Source organism: Thunnus thynnus, chromosome 7 (assembly GCF_963924715.1).
Source record: "Thunnus thynnus chromosome 7, fThuThy2.1, whole genome shotgun sequence".
NCBI classification, from domain to species: Eukaryota; Metazoa; Chordata; class Actinopteri; order Scombriformes; family Scombridae; genus Thunnus; species Thunnus thynnus.
Genome location: NC_089523.1, coordinates 10,437,680 through 10,460,700, shown reverse-complemented (window position 1 = coordinate 10,460,700; position 23,021 = coordinate 10,437,680). Strand labels below are relative to the sequence as shown.

Below are 23,021 nucleotides of genomic sequence, written 5' to 3'. Positions count from 1 at the left end.
AGATTTTCAGTCATATCTAGGGATTCAAACTGCCAACTTTAATCATCCATACACCTGATTCTCAAAAATTCAGCCTACACTGATGGGAAATGGGATTGCCTCTTGACCTTGTAACAGCTTGCTGATCCCAGCAACAATCTCTGTCATCACCATTACACCGTCTCTATTCGCTGCCCTCTGGGAGAAACACTGCTGACGAGAAACACTGCTGACAAAAAGATTTGCAGAGCATGATAACACTTTGAAAAGCATATCTGGCCAAAATACGCATCATATTTCCCTGTATTCTAGCAACTATTTGAACAGTTTTAGCCCACAATAATACAAGGGCGCTGGCCAGGTGCACTGTGAGTATACCAGGGTGTTTTTGAGACATTGCCAGGGGAACGATACATCCTCTGTTTTATCTGCTTGTGTCAGAGTGATTGATTGTTACTGGAAGCCGTCCAGCTTCACACTCAGTCAGGTTTGAACCGCAGACACACAGCAGGTAGAACTCATGCAAACTGGGCCATGTTGGCTGTTTGTCAAGGTTTCATGAAAGCCGCTTGTGTGGGGCGATGGGAAGGGGGTGAATGCCATGTACATGGATTGTCTATGTATGTGTCTCTGTTGTACGTTAATTTGCATCACTCCCTGTATTTGTGGTCAGAGTGTTGCAAGCTGCTCAACTAACTGTAGTCTTTGTCAAAGATTGTGCCATCTACATTTAAATCATCACTGCGTGTCAAACAAAACCACATTACCATGCCCAGATATCCTGTCAAGAGCATCTTCAACCATATTTTGATAGATTTATTGATGCCATTTGGCACTGATCTTTTTTTTTTCTCTGTGACGGTTGCATTCCTGAGAGAGTCTAGCACACAATGAGATGAGACACTTACTGTAGTCACATACACAGGCAAATTTTGAGTATCGACATTGAGATTGTAATTTCACTTAACACCCAGCATTTTGGTCAAGGAACTGCAAATTTCTATAGCACTTGAGTTCATCCACTGATCTTTTATGAGTTGTACATATTTCTCATCCTTTTAGAAAATATTTTAAAATATATTCACACTTTGTCTTCCCTTTTTTTCTCTTTCTTTGTCAGACCCTTCATATGATGCTGTACGGCGGACAGGATGGTCAAACAATATGCACAGTGGCAAAGGTGAGGACACAAAAATCATTAAAGCGGCATTTTGTCTGAAAAGCATACATAACTGTAACCTACTGAGAGGGGGTCTACTGTACATATAACCTGATGTGGTAAACATTAACATCTGTCATTCCATGTAGGTTAAAGCCACCAAATTATTTGCAAACAGTATTAAACACTAAGTCTGCATCACACTAGAGGCAGTTCCAACATCCACAAAGTCTAGACGTGTAGGACAGATTCCTGAAGATTACAGCTTCTCTTGTCAGAACATGAACAGAAGTCAGTCCAGCCATCAGTTACTGACTTATTGACTTTGGACCACTGCTTACGTGCCTTCAAGATGTGTAGCTTGCTTATCTGAAGCCACCCCACTGATGTTTTCTCTGAACCTTTTCATGTCTCTCTCTCCCGCTCTCTTTCTGTGTCTTTGCAGGCTCACCAGTGGTAACTCAGAATGTGACCAAGTCCACTGAGCAGCCCAGACCTCAGCCAGGTAACAGTTTACCTGATGTTTTTCTTGGTCAATATTGTAATATTGTACAACAAGAACTGCTATCAGCCTTCGTTTGTGCCTTTATTTTTATTTATTTTTTATTACTCTCTTGAATTTCAAGACAGTCACGTATGGTTATTATAAGAGAATTATATGTACTCCTAAGTTGCCTGACTAATTTTAGTGAACTAAAAACTGCACCTTTTATTTTTGTTACATACAGTATGTTAAAAATTGTAGTATAATCAGCCAAAGATCTAATGTGTAAAAGTAGCTGAAATGTTAGTAAATACATTTCAACATGACTTCAATCACCACAGCCTCAGAAAAGTGCAAAACTATTGCTTACATGGCTGTCAACAACAATTTAATAATGGACTTTTGGAATACAGTCTACCACCAAGCTTTGAGTTTACGAGTGAGTGTTTGTACTTTTCTCTCGCCTCTCAGCCACATATCTATTAGCACGTGTAATTGGTTTTCCTGGTCAGCTCATTATGTAGTGGGTGTGCAGAGCACAATAATCCAAATACATTCATCCAAGACTTCACCACAGTCAGTGTTTTGCATATTTAGCTCTAATTACTCAAGCTGAAATATAATATTATGAGCAATAGTAATAAAGAAAGATGGATTATTATCATTTTAAATGTATTCCAATTAAATTGTTAATGCCTGTTTGCTACAGCAAAATCACTGACCTGTTAGTACTGCATACCAATTAGTGTAGGTCACATTCCTTTAAATCATCACAGCAGTGTGTATTTCAACAGATCTCTCCTTTTGTCCACAGATCCTTACCAGATTCTGGGTCCCACCAGTAGTCGCCTAGCCAATCCAGGTAACAATCTGAGCATGCATCCATATTTATAATAAATTCGCTGTGAATAGGCCACTGTCTTGGAAGTTTCTCAGAAATGTCCTTTCATGCAGACCTCATACAGGCAGATAATGAGCTGTCGAGCTGTGAACAGTGACTAATGTGCTCTTAGTTGAATGACTCTGTGCCTGACCAATGTTCGTGTATGTGTCTACCATCAGGGTCAGGTCAGATCCAACTGTGGCAGTTCCTCCTGGAGCTCCTGTCTGACAGCGCCAATGCTGGCTGTATCACCTGGGAGGGCACCAATGGCGAGTTCAAGATGACAGACCCAGATGAGGTGGCGCGGCGCTGGGGCGAGCGTAAGAGCAAGCCCAACATGAACTACGACAAGCTGAGCCGTGCGCTGCGCTACTACTATGACAAAAATATCATGACCAAGGTGCACGGCAAGCGCTACGCCTACAAGTTCGACTTCCACGGCATTGCTCAGGCGCTGCAGCCTCACCCCACTGAGTCCTCCATGTATAAGTACCCCTCGGACCTAGCCTATGTGCCTTCCTACCACGCCCACCAGCAGAAGGTCAACTTTGTATCCCCCCACCCTCCGTCCATGCCAGTCACCTCCTCTAACTTCTTTGGACCCACTGCTCCATACTGGAGCTCGCCCACTGCAGGCATCTACCCCAACCCAAATGTTCCCCGCCACCCTAACACCCATGTGCCGTCCCACCTGGGCAGTTACTATTAAACACCTCTATCTGACCATCCACTACCCTCGAAAACCTCCCCTCTTCCACAACAAAGTCCACAATTGCTGACCTGCACTCCCAATGACGCCGAAGCAATGAAGACTAAGTCGATAGAGGCCTTTGTCCTCTGAAGAAATTTTGCTCATGAATGAAGGATGATAAAATTGAAGGATATTATTTTATATTTGTAAAAATTTATAAACAACTGGATGCTATGGTCCAAAATGGAATACTACTTACTTTACAAGACTAGCAACTGTTTGTTTATGTTTTGGACGTGCGTCTGAGTTTCCTGTGCCTTTCTCTTTCCCATCCTCCTGAGAGCTGCAACTACAGGCCAGTTGGTGTCCCTTCCAAAACCTTCCCAAACCAAAGCCTAAGGACAGGAGAGCAACCCGAGTCTTTCTTCCTCCTCGCCCCACTACCAGACATGGGCCTATTATTTATGGGTCTCAATCTACATCCTCCTCAGTACATTATGTACATTATGCTTTAAAGCATCTGCCCTTTCCGCTGTCTACAGCCTTGTCGGGGTTTCTTATTCCCAACACATCTAGCCTTCTGTTTCCACTGTCTCAGTCTGCTCGTCTGTCCATCTGCATCTTTTTATGTGTGTGTGGAGAGTCTTCTGGAATTCGCTGGACAAGAAGGAGCTCTCAAACAGATGGACTTTTCTCAGCACTGAATGAAATTTGGCAACTGGAATATGCCATTCACGATTTAATTTATCCTCCAAACTGGAAGGCTAGAGAAGAGTTAAATACCAGAGAAGAAAGCGCTGTATGTTTTGCTGACCTGTGTCAACTCAGTTACTTAAAATGCTTTCTGTGTTGTGTGTGGAGTTCAAGATGGGCAATGTATACAGTTGACTCTGTTGTGCTGAGGAAGCTGAGTCAAGATGTAATTGAAGTAATTTGCAACAATAATTCAACCCAGGTCAGATGTTTTCAGGGGGCCACACACTAGGCTATTAAATGTTTGCCATGTTGTTGCCTTTCAGTCATTTCCAGATGTTTTGTTGCTCGACCATGTCAGTATTAATGTGAATGTCGTCTGGTTTGTGAAACACGTGTAAAAAGGATATCCTAGAGCAAAATCAAAATTTGTCAGATGTTTTCATTTTGTAAACATTTAATGAAAAAATTCATTCCTTAACACCACATTTGCTGCACACAAAAATGTCTAAATTTAAAACATAAAATGCCTATTTCCAAATGTAATGTAATGTAGATGTCTACATAACAAGATGTTGTTTAGTGGATGTTTCTTTTATCCAAAGTGCCTTACAGTGCCACGAGCGCATCTAGTTTTACTATGTGCCAAAATGAGAATCAAAGCCTGACCCTCACAATGTTAGTGCCATATCTTAACTGCTGTTTTACACCATTTATTTTCTATTCATTAAAGAGAGACAGCATTACATCTGAAATGTATAGTAAGATACATACAGCCATCTCCATGTCTGAAAAGAAATCTGACAATTTTTGATTTTGAAGTGCACTCTGACAATAATGGCTGTCACGGTGTCTCCCTCTATGTAGGCCAGTCAGGACCATATAGGTCACACAGACACAGAGAAGTGGCTTAGCAGTAAGTCATGTTAATAGACAGTCAAGTTGCATTTTACCAGGGCTGGATCCTAGTTTGAGAGCAGCATGTGTGTTTGAATGTTAGTTTCTCACTGATCTAAAGCCCAGCCAAATGCACATGAATCTCAAGGCAGGATTTCATCATCATGTAATAGTATCATGTCAAAACATATCCATCTTCAGGTGTTCAAAGCTGTTAATAGCAAAAGTATTCCTTTAAAGAAACTGAAAATGGACACTTGAAAATAAATTACTTTGGACTAAGTAGTTCATCAGAGAACAAAACCAATAAAGTATGACGAGATGAAACAAAGAAATCCTCAGATTCGCAAACGCTGTGCGTTTGTCAGACCTATTTTTTATTATTTTATAAGCATCAGTCAACTAGGCATTAAAGCAACTTACTGTATAAATTATGCAGAGTTATTTTCATATGTGACACAGTATTAAAAAGTCAAGAGAATTAATACGAGTTGACCTCGGTCAAAAATGCAAACCTTTTAAGTCCATTTCTGCTAAGTAGTTTGTTCAGCATTTTAAGCGTTTTTATATCTGTACATTTGGGCAATACATTTTAACATTTTTTTTGTTTTCTTGTTATTGTTATTATTTCTGAAATTCAATTTGTAACATCCTAAGTGCCTTTACGTGCACAAGATATTTTCTAGTATTCCCAAAACCACAAATGCCTGCTTAAATCATAATCCAATAACCAGGGATTCCTTTACTCTATAAGCAACATGTGATTATGGTGGTTCTTTTCCACTGTTAATCATTTTTGATGCCAAATAGCCCTGGAATTGGTCGCTTTTCCTGTGCATTAAAGAATTTCAGGTATTTTATGCAAAATAATACAAACAGTATTCATATCCACAACAAGCTTCTCCTGAAGTTTTATAGCTTTAAATGAACAAATAAAAAGGGAACATGTAATTTGTAGCATAAAGAAATTATTCTAATGGACCCTTAACTTCCATGTTTCACAAGCATTATCAATGAAAAGGGATCTGTGCTACTTCGTATATGCAATGTATTTTGGATATCAAATATATATATATATATGTGTATAATTTTACAATTAACCAGTGTATTATTATTATTGTCATTCCTGCAATGTATGAAGTAATACCTTTTGAAAAAGGGCTTTTGTATAGGAAAATGTGACAAAATAAATGTTTTTACCTCTCAAGTTATCTTCCATTGCATGCCCATGGCTTCACCTGAGTGTGAACACAACCAGTGTATTTTCCATCATGACATTTTGAGAATATACTTGTCTCAGGTGTGTCAGGTTTGGACATCCATTCCCCTCAAGTTTATGACAGTTCTCAACAACTTATTACAAATGTTCAAAATGTATTGTATATTTCTTACACTATTTGTTTCTTTAAGGTAGTTTGAGGGAAGTGTTGGCACTGTCAGTGTTAGCATTTGCATCCTTGTACTGGGCACATCTGAGACAATGATGAGCTCTAACAAAACAGTCTTCCCAGTCAATAATTTTCCTGACTGAAGTGTAGCTTTTTCACCTGGATTCACATGCGATTTACAGAAAGATAAAGCAGCCGTTACAGTTTGTAGTTAGGCAACTTCAACTTCAACCATGAAAGTCTTGTTATCTGATTGTAATATAATTGAATTTATACACAAACTAATTAAGGCACTACGGAAAAAATGTTTTAGAGAAGTGTTGATTTAACATTCTGGTCATTTTGGAGGCTGTAATTTGCAGTGCTGATGTTAATCATATTTTGTCCACTCCATTTACTGTATATTATGTAATGAAGGTAGCATAAACATTAGACTGCATTAGGTTTAGCTGGTTGTAACTTATAGACAAGCTTATATTCTAAGCACTAATCATTGCCAGTAGAAAGACATGGGTTGAGGGAGGGTGAGGAAACTGCATCCTATTTACAGGCCTTCTTTTCTTAACGCCAGCTTTTTGCCATGATGATCACAACTTACATTTTGTCAGTGCAAAAATACTGTTAATCTGTGTTTACACCTTTTTCAATTCCAGAAAGTTTTAAATCAACTGAAATACGAGGCCAAAGGCTGACATATCAAGGGAATTGTATTTCTCCCTTTGTAGAAAATAATACAGTAAAGTGACAGATGTCTAGAATGAAAAAAATAAGTTTTACTTTTACCTTAACCATTGCCAATCTCCAATATTTATATATCAAAGTAGGTGAAATGCTGAGAATACACATTCCTTTTTTAAATTTTATTCATACAGTTTTGCATCTTGGGATAATCAGAACATCCACAGTCCTCCACTGCTGTTCATTAAGCAACACTACAATTATCCTTTGCTTAAGGAAGTTATTCATTCACTTTAACAACCTGTATTATTATACCAATCACCACTAAAGCATACCCAAAGCCTTTTATTTTTTATCATATTTGTTTATATTTTCAGTCTTATCTCCAACAAATTTCTCTTCTTTCATGCAGTTATTGGGAATGGCTTAGGTTCATTCAATAAGGTTAGGCCACTGGCATCACTTGGATAAAGTCAAGAGGTAATTATCTTGTTATTAAATAATAAAGATGTCAATGCTGACACCCTGACCTCTCAATCCTCTCTGTTGCACTACATGTCATCTTGAGTGTTGCCATTTAATATCAACTGCACATACAGAATAGTCACATATGAGTGTAATTCATAGGAAGCATGGTAAAAGTGTAAATATTTCAGCTGGAAACTCACTTTGACCACCTCAGCTTCTCTCACCTTCTTTACAACACACCCTGTGGTTTATAACAGCAGGTGTAAAATCATCCTAGTCTGCAATATATCTACTCAGTATTTCCTTTCCTCCAAACAAGTTGATGACTCTTTGAGTAATTTAATTCTCCCACTGAACACTGCTTCAAATGATAGGTGTTGGCAATTTAACAACTGCTATGTGCACATGGTGCTTGTGTGAAATGACAGCTCTACAAGCCTAGTTTGTATGTAGACAAAAATATGTGCAGAGGCACTGAACAGCCATGTGGAGTTGCTTTTTTAATCAAAATGTGCCTGTGCTGTTTAGTCATATCACATATTTGTCAATAATATTCATATTATTGTCTTAATATTATTGTCATATTGTATTCGTCTTTCATCTTAGCTTTTCTTACTGAATAATAATACTATTTTTTATTATTATTGCTACAGTAACATCTCTGGATGCAGACACACTAAGGATCTAAGCATGCAGTTCATTAAAGAGGTCATGGTGCCTTGGCAAGACCAGTTAAAGCTCCATGCTAGCATACAGTATGTGCTGTCATTTTCTAAATGGAGAATTCTGGATTCATGTTCAGAAACTGCAGGCAAAATAATGGGCAGTAAGCAACAGCTCTTATCTACAAAACACTTTGACTCTGTTGTGTTTGGATGTCTGTTTACTGTCACAACTTCACTTTGTTTGTAGATGAGAATCTGTGATAGGGGTTGGCACCTGTCATTATGTTGCTTTGACCTTTTTGATCACAGTCCTTATATGATGTTCCGGCTCGGTTAGACAGAGAATAATATGACACTGATATTTTTTTTTTTTAATGCAAAAATAGCCTTTATTTCAATGTCTTTTTCCCCTGAGATTAAATTCAAAAAAGACTTACAAACAGAATTGATTTTCATACTATACTCAGTGCTGCATGCAGCCATAATTTTAGTGTTTCCTGAGAGCTTTGCTCTCTCACAATGTCTTTACTCAAGAAGAAAACCACAACTACATCACCTACTGTTTGAAAAGACTGGCCCCTGAGCCCAAGCCATAGTATCTCAATGTCTGAATTGTTAAGCATACTTTAATGCTTCGAGTCCAAGTGTCTCTTTCTGTACAGCAGCCTACAGTAGCATGAATTATTGAGCAACCATTTTATCTTTTTCTCACCCATGACAATAGCATGGTCCTCAACACCAGTCCTTCAAGTAATTGTTAGATTTACACACAGGATAATACATTTGTTTTGTTCTCTCTCTCCTTACTCAGTAAACCTGATGTGCAAGGCCATGGGTAAATTAGAACCACTCATCTTCATTTACAGCAAGAGCTCACAGTATATTTCTTGTGTGAGCAATTGGGAAAAATTTCTTTTTCTGTTCTTGAATTGTAGTTTCACCGTTTCACCACCTTCCCTTTTGAGAACAGGTTTTTGGTCAATAGACAGTGAAAGGTGTGGTTTTACATACAAAGAGCTCATAATACATGTCCTGACCCATAGACAGCTTTCTTATCTGTGTTAAACACAAAAGAATAACAAAGAGGTGGGTTTTCCTTTCTGCGTATTTAAATGCTACACAATGTGCTGCCATTAGGTAACCCAACCTGCCTCCAGCACTTGTTTATCCCTCAGAGTCTTGAGGAGTTTGTCAATGAGAGCTACAAGCCTCTACCAGTGTCTGTTTCTAATGTTCATTGTCAATGTCTCCATCATGTCACATCTTGGTGACATTCGGCTGATCAATATCAATCACCTCAAAGCCATGGTTGTCATGTCCATCTTTGGAGTGGTGATGATGACCCTTGATGTTGTGGAAACAGTAGGCACAGTGTGCAGTGGCCATAGGGACCACCTTTGAGAAGTTAGAGAAATCGACCCTGTACTTGCCCTCTTTGCTTCTGGAGATGATGGGCAAGAAATTGTAGCCCCACATGATCTCCTGAGGAATAAAGGAGGTCCGGACTTGGCAGGCGGAGCTGGTGGACTCTGCGGTGCCGTCTAGGAAGACGACCAGCTCAAACTCTTGCTTGTGGAGTGTGTCTACCGCCATCTCGAAGAATGGGCTGCTCTTGTCGATCATGTGATACAGCGTGAGAGGACATACAAAGAAAAGGTTGTCCTTCCCGGCATCCACTGTGAAGTCAATGTTCACCTGGTCCATGATGATTGTCTCCCCATCTGGTGTGATTGTTGTCCTCAACAGCTTGCCATAGATCTGGCTTCCTATCATCAGGGTCTTGCGCAGGTTGGCTACTCTGATTGATAAGCAGAGGGAACCATTTTTGGGGCTGATGACGGCCATGTCACTAAATGTGATGGTCTTAGCCCTCTTTTTAGGCAAAGAGATTTTGGACAGGATGACTCCACACATAAAGCAGTTGATAATTGCTCCAACGAGGGACTGGATGATGAGAAGGGCCACAGCACCTGGGCAGAGAGGGGTGAGCGCTCGTCCACCATACCCAATAGTTGTCTGGGTTTCAAGGGAGTACAGAAATGCAGTGGTGAGTCCTCCGACATTATCAACACATGGAATGTGGTCTGGAGGGGGGTTCTGCCACGTCAGGTCTCCATTACTTCGGGCAATCCAGTACCAAAGCAGGCCAAAAATGAACCAGCTAAGGGTGAAAGAGGCAATGAAGAAGAAGAGGACAAAACGCCACCGGATCTCCACAAAGGTGGTCCAGAAGTCAGCCAGGAAGGCAAAGTGTTTACTGTACTTGATGTTTCCAAATTCAATGTTGCAGCGACCATCTTTGGTCACTAGTCTGGTCCTGCGATTCCTTCGCTCCACCAGACAGTCCTGGATGCGTTTGTTCAAGGATCCACACATTTTCTACAAACCAACCTGTAAGACAATAAAATGAAAAAATATATATACAACATAAGTACATAGTTGAAAACAGTCATCAAGCAATAGTGTGAAGTAAAGGTACTGATGAATTCCTTGTAATAAAATTTCACAAGAAAAGAAAATCTCTATTTGGTAATGGTAAACATCAACAACAAAATGGATACAAACTTTACACTACTTATAAATACAAAACAAAAAAGCAATCTGTTCATAGGTGACTTGTCCTATAATCACACCAGAAACTGCAGCTGGGGCCCCACTACACTTTGGCAGCCCCAGTAATGACAAAAAATCTCTTCACAGAAATGTGCAACAAAGTTTGATGAAAATATTCCAAGTTTAAAAAATGCCCATATAACAAATGTACTCGATAATGCCCCAGCTTTGCATCACAGTGCACATCATTTAACTAGTCAGCCTGTCAGAAAGCTTTACTCTCAAACTGTCAATCATCCTGAAAAAAATGTCACAATCAAAGAGCAGAATGTTAAGATGACACTGGCTGTCAAGTGCTGGAAGGGAGATGAAAAAAGGAGGATATTCTTGCACATACTGTGCCAAGGACAAATATAATATACAGTATATGCCCAGTTATATATGCAACAACATTTGGGACTTGCAAAGAGCAAAGAATGACTCTGAGTCTAGATGAAATAAATTCCATTTTTTGTTTTATTTCTTTTTTGTGTTTGTTTGCTTTTTTGTATTTTATAAGCAATTCCAGTGAGCACCTGTCCTACTTCTGTATACAGTAAGTATCTTTCCTGTTTTCCTGCTTTACTCCTCTCCCCATAGTTGCATGACTGAGTCTCACTGTGAACTGCTTACTGTATGTACAGTCTCATATGCTCCAAGCTGCTCTGTCCCACTGCAGTTTTAATCCTCAGTGAAAGGCTGTAATCCTGGGTGGATGCAGCACTGCAGTAAAGACCTGACGTTAATGAAAAACAAAAGTTTCCAATGAAGAACGCATGTGGTCCAAATAAACCAAATAATTTGGGAATTTTGGTCCAGTGTAAGTGTCTCAACACAAGGATCATCTTTGTTTGCTAAGTTTCAATGCAGCAAAAAATAAATGTGGCATTAAAATAATTTGGGCAAACCCAGCCAGAAGGCCAGCTGCTCACAGACATAACAATCTTTGACTTTATTCAAGCTCTGAGTTCTCATGAGTCTAGTGCTTGATGGATGGTAACTGGCAGTATTGGCTGAGGTTTCCAAACAAGTATGGCCTCTGTTCTTGCCAAGTCATGCAAACTACCCATTTGGATCATGGCGTGCTTGTTAGTGAGTGTTAAGTAGTACAAAACGATCAGTGCAGTGAGTTTATGTTTTTGTTTTCAGCCCTCAAGGCTCACACACAGTGATTTTGCCAAAAGAAATCTGATAATCACATGGTGTAGCTTGTTTGCAAGCTTTAATCCCTTTGAATGTAAACCTTATCCTTCCACACCCAGTGATTAGGTCAGCATGTTTTCATACTGTAATAAGATATGAGCTGAAATAATTTCAGGTAATGGGTATTTTAATTGCATGTATGACGACTTACTCTAAATTATTGCTTTGCATTAGAAAACAACCAGCTTTCAAAATAGAAACCACCTTTGCTTTACTGTCATGATTCAGAGTCAAAGAATTTTAACCCTATTATTATTTAGTTAGGATCAAAGTTTAAATTCAATAAATCAATCAATAAAAGACTAGCAATCACTGTGTATGAAAAGTTTCCTTATATGAATGATTGAATTGTATTTCACTTTTTTTCTTGTATTTTTGGCACTCCAGGGTCCTTACACAGAACTTTTGAATGTGCCTTGAATGTTTTAGTCATTGACTGGCTATATTGAGCCAAGTTACAGTCAAAAGCCTCTGAGTCATGACAGTAATAGTGTTTTAGGTTTAAAGCTTTAACACTCTGCTGCCCTTACTGTATTTAATGTTAACTGATACTTTTGATATATATATCAGAAGAGTTTACTTTCTTCCTAGTGCAGGCTTATTGTAAATGATTACATCTCATGTGTTACAGTGAACAGCACTGGAAACTTAAGGACAACCTCTTCTTTTATTAATCCACTATAGTGGAAACAGATAAAAATGTGGCTGGTAAAGAGTAAAGTAACAGTGTTGCTTCTGTTGCCTTAATAGCATTAATTGACATTAAGATTAGCAGATATTAGATATAAGATATATTAGATATATTATCAATATTAGATCTGTTTCTGTGTTTCTAAGTGTCTAATTCATTATAATGATCCATTTTCAAAGCATATTCTAATGTCAGAGTTATAAAAGTCTACTTTGGATATTTACATTATTAAAATGGTTTGTGACTGTTACATAACTTCAGCTATAGCAGGGATTAAGCAATACTTTTGATTTAAAGAGGAGATTAGTGAAATAAATCTCTAGTGAGCTTTAGTGCCTTATTTGTTGTGAATGCTTTCTTTTGTTAATGAGCTACAAACCAGCTTCAACTAAAATATAGTGTTTTTGTAAAAAGAAAACTGAACCAATCAATTTATTTGCAACTCTCTTTCCTTTTTGTCTAATAATAACAGTGACAATCATATCTCCCATTAAATTAACTACATCTGAACTAGTCACACAGACATCATGCTCATCTTTATATAATGTGGTACAGCTGAAAATTAAATACGAAAGTCATGTTTCTTCAAGTCCACACTCACCTCTGTTTACTCAGGCACATCCAAAAAGTTGATGAATTGCAATCTCCAGCTCGACCTCTCCTCTCTGTGTGTTTCTTGTTCAGAACTGATTGAGACAGCTTAGGTGTGTCCTCCTTTCATGCCTGTTCACCCACACCTGTGTTCATTTATACTGTCCTCTCATGGTGCGCTGGAATCATCCAGGTGATGTTTACGCCCACAGAGACATCAAGTACCCCTCCGCCCCCAAACACACATACGCATGCATATTCTTCCCCCCCAGCTTTAACAAGTTGTGTTTACCCCACAGATGCCTGGCACCGAGGGCCAAGCTGACCTCTATCTACCACACTCCCAGTCCACCTCAGTCTGGGAGCTGCTCTGGATTTACTCTTGTTTGTTTCTAGTTTGTTATTAGAGTTTAAGCTTTTCAAAGTTGCTCCCAGTGTACACTCTAGAAAAAGAGGCCAAGTGAATGTTTACGATGTAAGTGCAAAGCCTGTATACTGTATCTGTAAATAGTTCCGATTCTCTGAATCTCAGTGACGTGGCATTGTTTACTGTAGACACACACGCACACACGTTTTTATTAGCTGCTGTTTTGGGTAAAATCAATCAAGTTTTTTTTCTTTTTTTCAGTTGTTTCCAGCTTTTGGTATATGCACCAGTGCACTGAAGCTATGATTTCTGAATGTGAAATATGTTCCAAGACATTTGAGCAGAAAGGATGATTAAAATATTTACTTTCACTGCTTTGTATAACCTGATATTAACATCTTATAATACTAACATTCCATGTTGTCCCTGGAATGAGTTCATAATTGAAAAGAAACTCATGTTTGTTTATGCATATAAACCTCCAATACACTGAGAATGACCACCATAAAAAAAAAAGTTTAACACATCTCGGGTACAGCGTTGTCACTATCAATCAAACATCACTACTTCACAGCTCTGCACGGCAGAGTTGTCTTCCCCCAAGCAACAACCATTTCCCACTCTTCGCCACAACTACAGAGCTGTGTTGTGATGAAATATGGGGACTATAGAACATAAATAGGTGATGGAGTGAGACAACAGAGGCTGAGGAGATGAAAAAGAAGATGCTCTAGATCCAAATAGATAGCTCTCCAGGGTTGGCCAGGAACCGAATCGGTTCATGAGCTGAAGAAGCTCTGAATGCTGAGTGGAAAAAAGTTGTGAATTGTTATTGGGCTCATTTTTCAACTCTATTGTTCCCAGCAAAAGTGACAAAAAGGGCTGCAGTATTACCTTACATGCTGCAGAAAGTGTATTCTATTGACAGCCACAATACATTACTGTTGACACACAACAAGATTAGGCCTGTTTTCATGGGTTACGCTATTGTAAAAAAGATGACAAGCTTGTATTTAAGCTTATTCTTTTGTGTAAGAGCTGATTTGCGTGTTTGTTTAACCAACTCCCTCATTTTAATACCTTATATTTCAGACAAAAGCATGTAGCTAACAGATTAGCTGCACTGATTGTTGGGCCGGTTTAGCAACTTAAGACCTGTGGAGGCCACATTTAGTTGACAGCAATGCAAGACAATGCTGATACAATTACAACCACTGAATAATAATGACAAAGAAACAAAAGACCAACAGATAAGTCCCTCAGATAGGGTGGAACTGTTTTCGTACTTCAGAAGAGAGCTATCAGAATTATTAACATAACTGATTATTCATTATCTTTTGTAATTATTGGTAAAAATAGGTTGTAAAAGTATTTCATATTCAATTTGAAATTACTGGTCACTCTGTTGTTAGTTTTACTGTTCAGATTAAAAAAAACATGATGTAGTTGCAGGAAAAATAAACCCAATATAAAGAAAAAGTCTCTGCTCTACATTAGTTACCATGTTCACCTTTGCACTTCTACTAACCTGATTAGTACAAAAACACAACTCTGTCACCCTGAGTCCTCATTGATCAGACATATATGTTTGAGAGATCTGAAGTGCCTTTGATAACTAGATGTCTGGAGGTGATAGTAAACAATGGCAGTTTCTCCCTGCATCAGTTGGAGCACTCAGATGAACAATGATGGTTTCTGTATCAGTTTCTGTCAATTAACTTCGATTGGCAGCAATCAGTGGCTTATCTTCATTGCCTGTGAGGTGATTAGCACAGTAGCGGAAAAATACAACAGATAAGAAATGAAGATTTGTCTCTACATGTTGCTGCTAATGTTCTTGAGTTAGTAAATACTGTATATTTGCTTGTCTTAAATCAACTGACAATCTTACTGTGATGAAATTCACATTCATCAAGTCAGTTTTTTTTACCACAATTAAAGACATATTTGATAACAATCACAGTCCACACCTTTTTAGCCCCAGATTTGATTTTACCAGATTTAATCCATTAATTGTCATTAGCCTTATTGTTTTGTTATTAGCCTTCTTATTTTTTATTTTGTACCAAGATAAGCATCAGGAGTTAATTAACCTGTAATATGTCAAAGTCACATGATCAAATGGAAAAATTAAAAGTGAGAATCTAGAGCCATGCTGGAGTTAATGTTTGAATCCAATCTACAAAAGAACATGACATACATTTTATTCACATATACTTGTAAATAACACGACAAACATCTAAACAAGACAAAATTTGACAGCCACATATACATCTACAGTTTTACCATAATTAGAATGAAGCTTTTCTGATGAACATGGGTTGCTGGTGTACTACTGTGTAAGATAAACTTATATATATATAAAAAAAAAATAGTATGCCAGCATCTGAATCTGAAAGAAGTAGTGAACCTTCATGTGGTTGAGATTCCAGCCTCCCAGCTCAAGTTTTGGAAAAGCTACATTTGTTTTAAGTGGTCAATAGATGAACTGAATTGACAACACTTCTTTGGCAATAAAATCAAGGCCTCTTTTTAAGTCTGTTAAGATCTGACCATGGTCTTCCTTTGAAGCTGTTAAACATTCAAAATGTTGTCATGACCCTTTAAGGTTCATATCCTGCTTTGCTTTAGCATCTTTGTGGTCTCCTGACCCACAATTGCACCCTCAAAATGTACATTAAGTAGATAGTCTCTGAGTAGTTGAAGCTGAGAGTTCTTTATCTAAGTTTGAAGTTGCCAGCTGCTCACACTGCTTCCTTTATGCCATCATTCTTTGGTTAATTTTTTGCTTTTTTAAAAAAGACTGTTCAGTTAAAAACCACATCTGACTTTTTCATGACTGAAAAAAATCCATTGCAGTCCGAATAAATTATGAACTATAGCCTTGAGCACTGGGATAAAACCTTTTAATTAATTCTGGTATAAATAAAATGAAGCTTTTTTTTTTTGTCTTTTTTATTTGTGATTTGTGATTTGTAATTCGGACGTGCTTTGGCAACACACATAGTTTTAACATTCACCATGTGGCTTCATATTCTATGATCTGCTGTGTGTGTGTATGTGTGGGTGTATTGACCAAGTATTACTCATGTTGTGGGGACTTGCCTCCCTTATGGGGACAAAAAGCAAGTCCCCTTGACATAAATCATTCATTTTAGAGTGTAGGCTTGGTTTAAAGTTAAGGGAAAGTTTAGGGTTACGTTAAGGTTAGGGTTAGGGTAAGTCTCCAAGAAACGAATTTAAGTAACTGTAATGTCCTCTGAAGCAATGGAAACATGTCTATGTGTGTGTGTGTGTATATGTGTGTGTATGTGTGTGAGTGAATGAGTCAGTGGAAAGCGGATAGAGGGGGCTGTACACTGATGACAGCCATTTTGCTGGGTCATCATGTCACTGAGCATTCATATTCCATATCCATCATTCTCAGAGTAAAAATGGCAAAGTGCTAAATGCCAAGCATTGCAATCCCAAGCTGTGCAACATCCTCATCAGCCCATCCTCAAAAGAAAAACAACAATATAGGTTGAAAATTCAGCCAGCAAAAACGACACAGAGTTACGTTTGAGTGACAAACACCATCTAGCGGCCGTAGTGATTACGACCCGGGAAGTGATACAATTCAGATGGCGGATGGAGGATGTGTTGCGTAAAGCATTTGCCTCTTGTGATAATATAAACATAAGCAGCAAAGCATTTTCTCTTATTGTCAGCATGCTTTTGTGCAAGAACAGTTTGTCTGGAAAACTCAGAGATGTAGGCATGCAGAAACAGGCAAGCTGTTGTAATTATAATGATCTTAGGATCTATGCATACAGTACTGATGCCTTTGGGTGTAATGTGCATATCAATAGGAGCTTATACAGATGAGGACTTTGGCTGTCAGGTCTGTATGTGGACAAAGATGAGAAGCCAGGCCAACAGGGTTTGTGGGGATTTTCCATTACAGGACTTACACTCCGCCTGCTTGTCCTCTAACTGTTAGGCCTCATCAAAACCAATGGAATCATGTATGTTTTTACTGTGCCATAATGTATCCCTGTGTAACCACAGTCACTCTCTAAGATTCTCTAACACCTATTTCAGCTTCACAAGCAGATGGCTGGGATGTGACTGCAGTATGTAGGCAGTGAAGTGTAAGATGAAAAGCATGGCTCAAACATTTACAGTACAGTCGAGTTAGATGTGTTATGCAGGGTTGCAGGGTGATGAATTTGAGTTGTTTGTCTCTTTTGTTTCTTGAACAACAGGGTGTCGTTCTATTTGCTCTGTGAGAAAAAGTAGAAGGTTTGAGATTGCAACCAGAAATAAATAAAAATAATCTTATTTATATCTTAGTTTCAAGCTTTTTATGTATATTTTGTCAATTGGATTTCGTTGACTATAATGTATGGCATGAATGTATATAGTGTAATTAACTGTAAAGGTGTGTAAACTGCATGTGCAGGGTATGTGGGGACCTCCCCCTCCCCTGCTTAATCAGTCAGCAATTTGGAGGTTCCCAAGGTCGCATGGGGAGCACATAAGTATTTTTGTCCTCCACTCAATATTCTCAGGTCACATTATGATCCTGATCCTGTCCCGTCTCATGTCTCCCGTCGCACATCCACCACTCAAAGGACTTCAGCCTGATTAAGCAGCAGCCACCTAGCCTGAATAACACAAAACCCCTCTTAAAAGCTTAATATCATTTCTCTCACTTCTTTTTTTTTTCCCTCCCACGAATTCAATTTTGCAAGTTGTAAAGTGACACCCGGTGAAAAATCTGCAAGAGAACACTGCACTTCTGTTCCACATGAGGGAATACCTCTCCTCAGCTGTGGATACAACTGCACAGCCATTATATCACATTTCTCAGATCTACAGTTCTTTGTCCTTCTTTATGGCTACTTCATTATTTTTTGTATCTCAAAGTAATAGTCTATAAATGAAAAAAATGGAGCCTCGCGTTATAAAGACTAATCTCTGCTTTGCAGTGGTTATAATGACGGGCCTGACAGTGCTTCCCTGCAGACTTTATTGAAAGAGCACTATTTGAGGAGAAGGTATCTCTTAACTTGCATATTAAACCCTTCACAAGAATTGTGGAGCAGGTGGGTCCAAGAGAATTCAAAAATCCTTCTGGAGGGATATGCTCAGAAGGTACATGACTATGGGTCTCAGTGAAACTCAAGCAGACTGTCAGCCAAAACCACAAATTGCGCCCGTTAATAGTACCGTGAATTGCGCAGCATGTGTAGCCGCAATCTGCCCCGTTCCAAGGTCCTATTCACGAAAGATTTTTGCGCTAATGATATGCCGTCGCAAACACGCCCATAAAGTTTTGCAGCTGAGTGTAATTTCCTTGTTTTGCGTCTGATTGAGTGAGCTGAGCGGTTTCCAGCGTTTAAGGCTTTTCTCCACATTTCAGAACACAGATGGGTCCATAATGAAAACTGCAGAGAGCATAAAAGCTCCAGATTGCGTGTCTTTAATTAGCAGAGGTGCACACACAGAGCTCTCCACAATAACAAATCAACTTTCATGTATTTTGCTTCTTTTACTTCTCTATAACATAATCTACTGAGAGGTTAAAATACAGCTATTAATGTGACTTAGGCAGGTCTGAAACGTGTTAGATTAATGGCTGAATCTTACACTAATGTCGTTCATGTGTCACTGAATGTATCCTGGATTTTGCAGAAACATCAGTACTGATGTTCTGTTTGTTGTTGGCACAGCTGCTGTGTGTCGCAGCTGGCTGCAGCATCACACAGCAGCTGAAACGATAAGTGCGTCTCCAAACTGAGAAAGAGTCATGATCTGGCGGTAATTAATGTTCTGTGTTCTGCTAAACATCTACACAGATCAGCTGTTAAACACAGTTTCCAGGTTTATATGGTGGAACTGTTTGTAATAAAGCAGCCTTAATGGATGAATCCTGAGCTCCATCAGTACTGTCAGGACATTTTTATTTTTGAGTAGCTGAAAGTCCGAGATAACCTACCAAAATAACCACAATAACTCAATATTATTATTCGAGAGAGAGAGAGAGAGAGAGAGAGAGAGAGAGAGAGAGAGAGAGAGAGAGAGAGAGCGCGAGCTTCAGTTACCAACAACTCTCTGAAGACACTATTTCATTCTCGGTGCACTTCACCTTTTGTTGATATTTTTTAAGACATAGCCATTAGAAGAGGTGGTTGCACTAAACCATGGATGTTAAACCTTTCTGACATTGAGTTCTTTGGTCTTTAACTAAAACATAGCATAGAGCACAGAGAAAAATGGGTCATGGAGCAATAGGCTGTAAAAGTCAAGTGCTCCTTGACTGTTTCTTGTTTCACTTTGAAGGCCTATGATGAGATACATCATGGTTTTGGAATGTTTCTCCAAATTATTTCTTCAAAATAATTTAATTAAATGAAATATTTATATCTCTCTGGGGCTATTTGTGAGTGTCACTCATGCACTAATTGCTCCTGTTTGGGATTACTTAACTTAAAATAAACATTTCCCCATCATACAAATTCCTTAACCAAATAAGCAGATTCCTTTATTCTCATCATATTGAGAAAGATGTGGTTTATCAAGGTAATATCATTGGCATTAGTTTTCTCAGGACTACACTCCACTGAGCAGAGCACATCAACCCAGAGTGATACACAAGATTTCCCACAAGACTTGGACTAAGTGGAACATTTTGCAAATGATGACAAGATAAACAACAAAGGAAACACTGGAAATTACATCTTAAGTTTGAATGGAGCTCTTGATTTCAGGGAAGAGGGCGAGCTGAAAATTTGCCAGATTTGTTTTGTCAGCGGTCACCAATTACAGTAACCAACATGTAGCTCTCACTGAAAAAGACCAACAGAAAGATGCTGCTTCAACCTACTTCATACTGTGTAGTTTAATTATTTTTATAATTGCAAAAACTTCCACAATGTCTCAAATCTGGCATATGTTGCTGTACAAGAATACACTGTTAATTCCATAGCAGCAAAGATTTAAGATGCCCCCAAGATAGTTACAACATCCAAAATTCTTCAACAGCACAGAGCAGTGTTCAGTGATTATGTTTAATTACTCACTGCTATGCCTCTCTCCTCCACATAGTGTCACTGTGTGTGGTAGTGAGTGGTGTCCACAATATGAGCAGCCCCATTCTGTTTAATTCAAAATATAAAATGGCAACAGAGCAGTTATGGTTGATTCTTTTAGCAGAAAAACTGAAAAAATTTGGCAAGGAAATCTAGATTTATGAAAACATGCTAATGGCATACACTCCTCTCTCTCACATACTTCTGGCTATGGTGTTGTCATGTGGAATATAATTTTGATAACTCTCCTACACCCGCACATTATTAGGTTGTAAACTAAAAACTCTTTTCCAACGAGCCAATGAGATTAGGCTTTATTGTTAATTTACGTCACACCTGCCATACATACAGCTGTTATATTCAGTATAATTGATCAATCTGAATGTTGTTTTTCAGTAGGTGTTCAGTGGTCATTGCATATGATCTTATATGATGCCCGTGTATATATATATATATATATATATATATATATATATATATATGCTTTATTTTAGGACTCCCGCTGTGAATATGTCAGTGTTCTATGCATAAGAGAAAAACATGCTACAGTATTTCTAAATTATGTATTCACATATAACAAGCACAGTGCTGCGCTGTAGATCTTCACACTCACATAATTCATAATTTAAACACTAATAGATGTACTCTTTCCCTAAAGTTCATCTTCCCTTTAAACGATAGCATATGAATATGAAAAATAAAGAGTACATAATGGTTGCTGCAATGCTTCTAAATAATGATTTTTGGACGAATATGTTGACATTGATGACTTTGTTTAAGTTAAAGCTGCAACAGCCTCGCTCAGATAGATTCTTTAATAATTTACACATTTCCCATTGCAAACATACCTTGCCTCTTCATGCATTCACTAGTTCTGCATGCTATTAAATGCTGGCCTCCAGCTCTGCTCTTTGCGCAACACCAAATGCAAAACAGCCACTTGGTTGCAGAGTTAAATATTTCAGATATTACCATACAGCAGTGTTCCTTACAAGCAGCTTCAACTACAACTTCAGTATTTCTGCTCTGTGATACATTTTGGCAATTTGTCAAGGAATTTCTCAGCATACACACTCATACTCAGACACTCAACTTCCTCCATTATGCCCTTGTAGTGATATGTTTATTGTGGTTGTCCTCTGATATCCATTCCCGCTCCTTTTTGTTCCGGGCTGCTTGTAACAATGTAGTTCATCGCAGTGCCATAAGCTCTGACAAGAGGATCAATCAGAGCTAATGAAGCCTGGGAGGAGGTGAGAGAAAGCAAAGCCAAAGGGGGAGTGGGTGGGTGAGGGTGAGGATGATGGTGGTGGGGGGCAGGGAGTGTAGGGGTTGCTGGAGGAAAAGAGAATACTAGAGCCAAGGGAGCAGAGAGAGGATTAAGAAAAAAATGACACTTCCTCCTCTCTCCAGGAGGAACTAATTCCTCTTTCCTCAGTTATGACCTCTGAAATGATCATTTCTTCACATGATGATTGTGGCCTGACACGCACTATCGACTGTGGGCTGCTGTGGACATGTCAGTGTCGCTGGTTTGGACTTTTTGCATGAGAGTCTGACCCCTGATACCGCTATCCCGTCTGAACTGTTTCAGAAGAATGGTTTGCATTTATTTTCCAGTCTGCGGGAAGACGACCAAGAATAGCACATACAGTGATAGGAGACAGTGCTCAGTTTATTTCATGGGGAAATGCCTGCATTGATGAATATTAAATCAGACTCAGAACATGCGCAATTCTTAACAATTTGTATTAAACATCTTCATCCTGCAGTACAGTGGAATAATCCACAGTTTGATCATTCTAATAGATCATCAATTAAAGGACCATTGAAGAGCCCATTACAATGTGTTACACACACTCCTTAACATTAAGCAAATGGATCCGTACTAACACAAGTTTTCTCCAAGCACTTGTAGTAATGAATGTGCCAGGAAGCTTTATTAATGTGTGATGTGTGATTAATGTGAGGTGGTACGGTCAACTGAATGTATTTCTCCACAGGATGAACAGCAGAGGCAATAAGGTGGAAGGGGCTCGGCTTTGATCAATAACGGTGTAACCTCAGGAGGGGAAATAATTACACATACCCCCTATCTGAGCAACTGAGAGCCATGAGGGGCTGATCCACACACAGGATCCATGTAGCGGCATCGCCGAAGGACCTGAATTTTTACAACTGAGAACACCAACACTTCATGATCACTGCTGAGATTAGCACCTTTACCCCGGGAGTGAGTGTGAGCTGAACTCGTATCCCTCAGCCAAATCCCACGCTCCTCATTATTGCAGCCTCACTCCTTGATGTTCCATAATCCGCTGTCATTGGCTCCCCAGCTGTTCGGGGCTGAGGACAGAAGAAGTATCTCCCAGGCATCTTGCTGCACCCCTGCGACTCAGCAAGGGGGGGCGCATGCAGGAACAAAGGGGAGCTGCAGAGTCATAAATCTCCTCCCAAATCCAATGCAGGAAGTAGGCCTAGATGAAGCGGCTTGTGGGTGATGGCAACATTGTAGC

The 23,021-nt window shown here is 39.0% G+C and overlaps 2 protein-coding genes across 9 annotated transcripts in view; one reads left to right on the top strand and one right to left on the bottom strand.

Annotated features, from left to right (window-relative positions):
• Positions 1 to 5,993, top strand: part of fli1 (Fli-1 proto-oncogene, ETS transcription factor) — a 33,038-nt gene extending 27,045 nt beyond the window's left edge. For all 8 annotated transcript variants that reach the window (XM_067594256.1, XM_067594259.1, XM_067594255.1 and 5 more), the window contains 4 exons: positions 1,100 to 1,159; positions 1,584 to 1,643; positions 2,437 to 2,484; positions 2,685 to 5,993. In XM_067594256.1, the coding sequence (XP_067450357.1) occupies positions 1,100 to 1,159; positions 1,584 to 1,643; positions 2,437 to 2,484; positions 2,685 to 3,214 (698 nt within the window). In that variant the 3' untranslated portion in view covers positions 3,215 to 5,993. The remainder of the gene's footprint in view (positions 1 to 1,099; positions 1,160 to 1,583; positions 1,644 to 2,436; positions 2,485 to 2,684) is intronic.
• A 2,034-nt stretch (positions 5,994 to 8,027) lies between these two features.
• Positions 8,028 to 11,697, bottom strand: kcnj1a.1 (potassium inwardly rectifying channel subfamily J member 1a, tandem duplicate 1). Its single transcript, XM_067595766.1, has one exon. The coding sequence runs from the start codon at positions 10,359 to 10,361 to the stop codon at positions 9,243 to 9,245; it is 1,119 nt and encodes a 372-aa protein (XP_067451867.1). The 5' UTR covers positions 10,362 to 11,697; the 3' UTR covers positions 8,028 to 9,242.
• Positions 11,698 to 23,021: the final 11,324 nt, after the last annotated feature.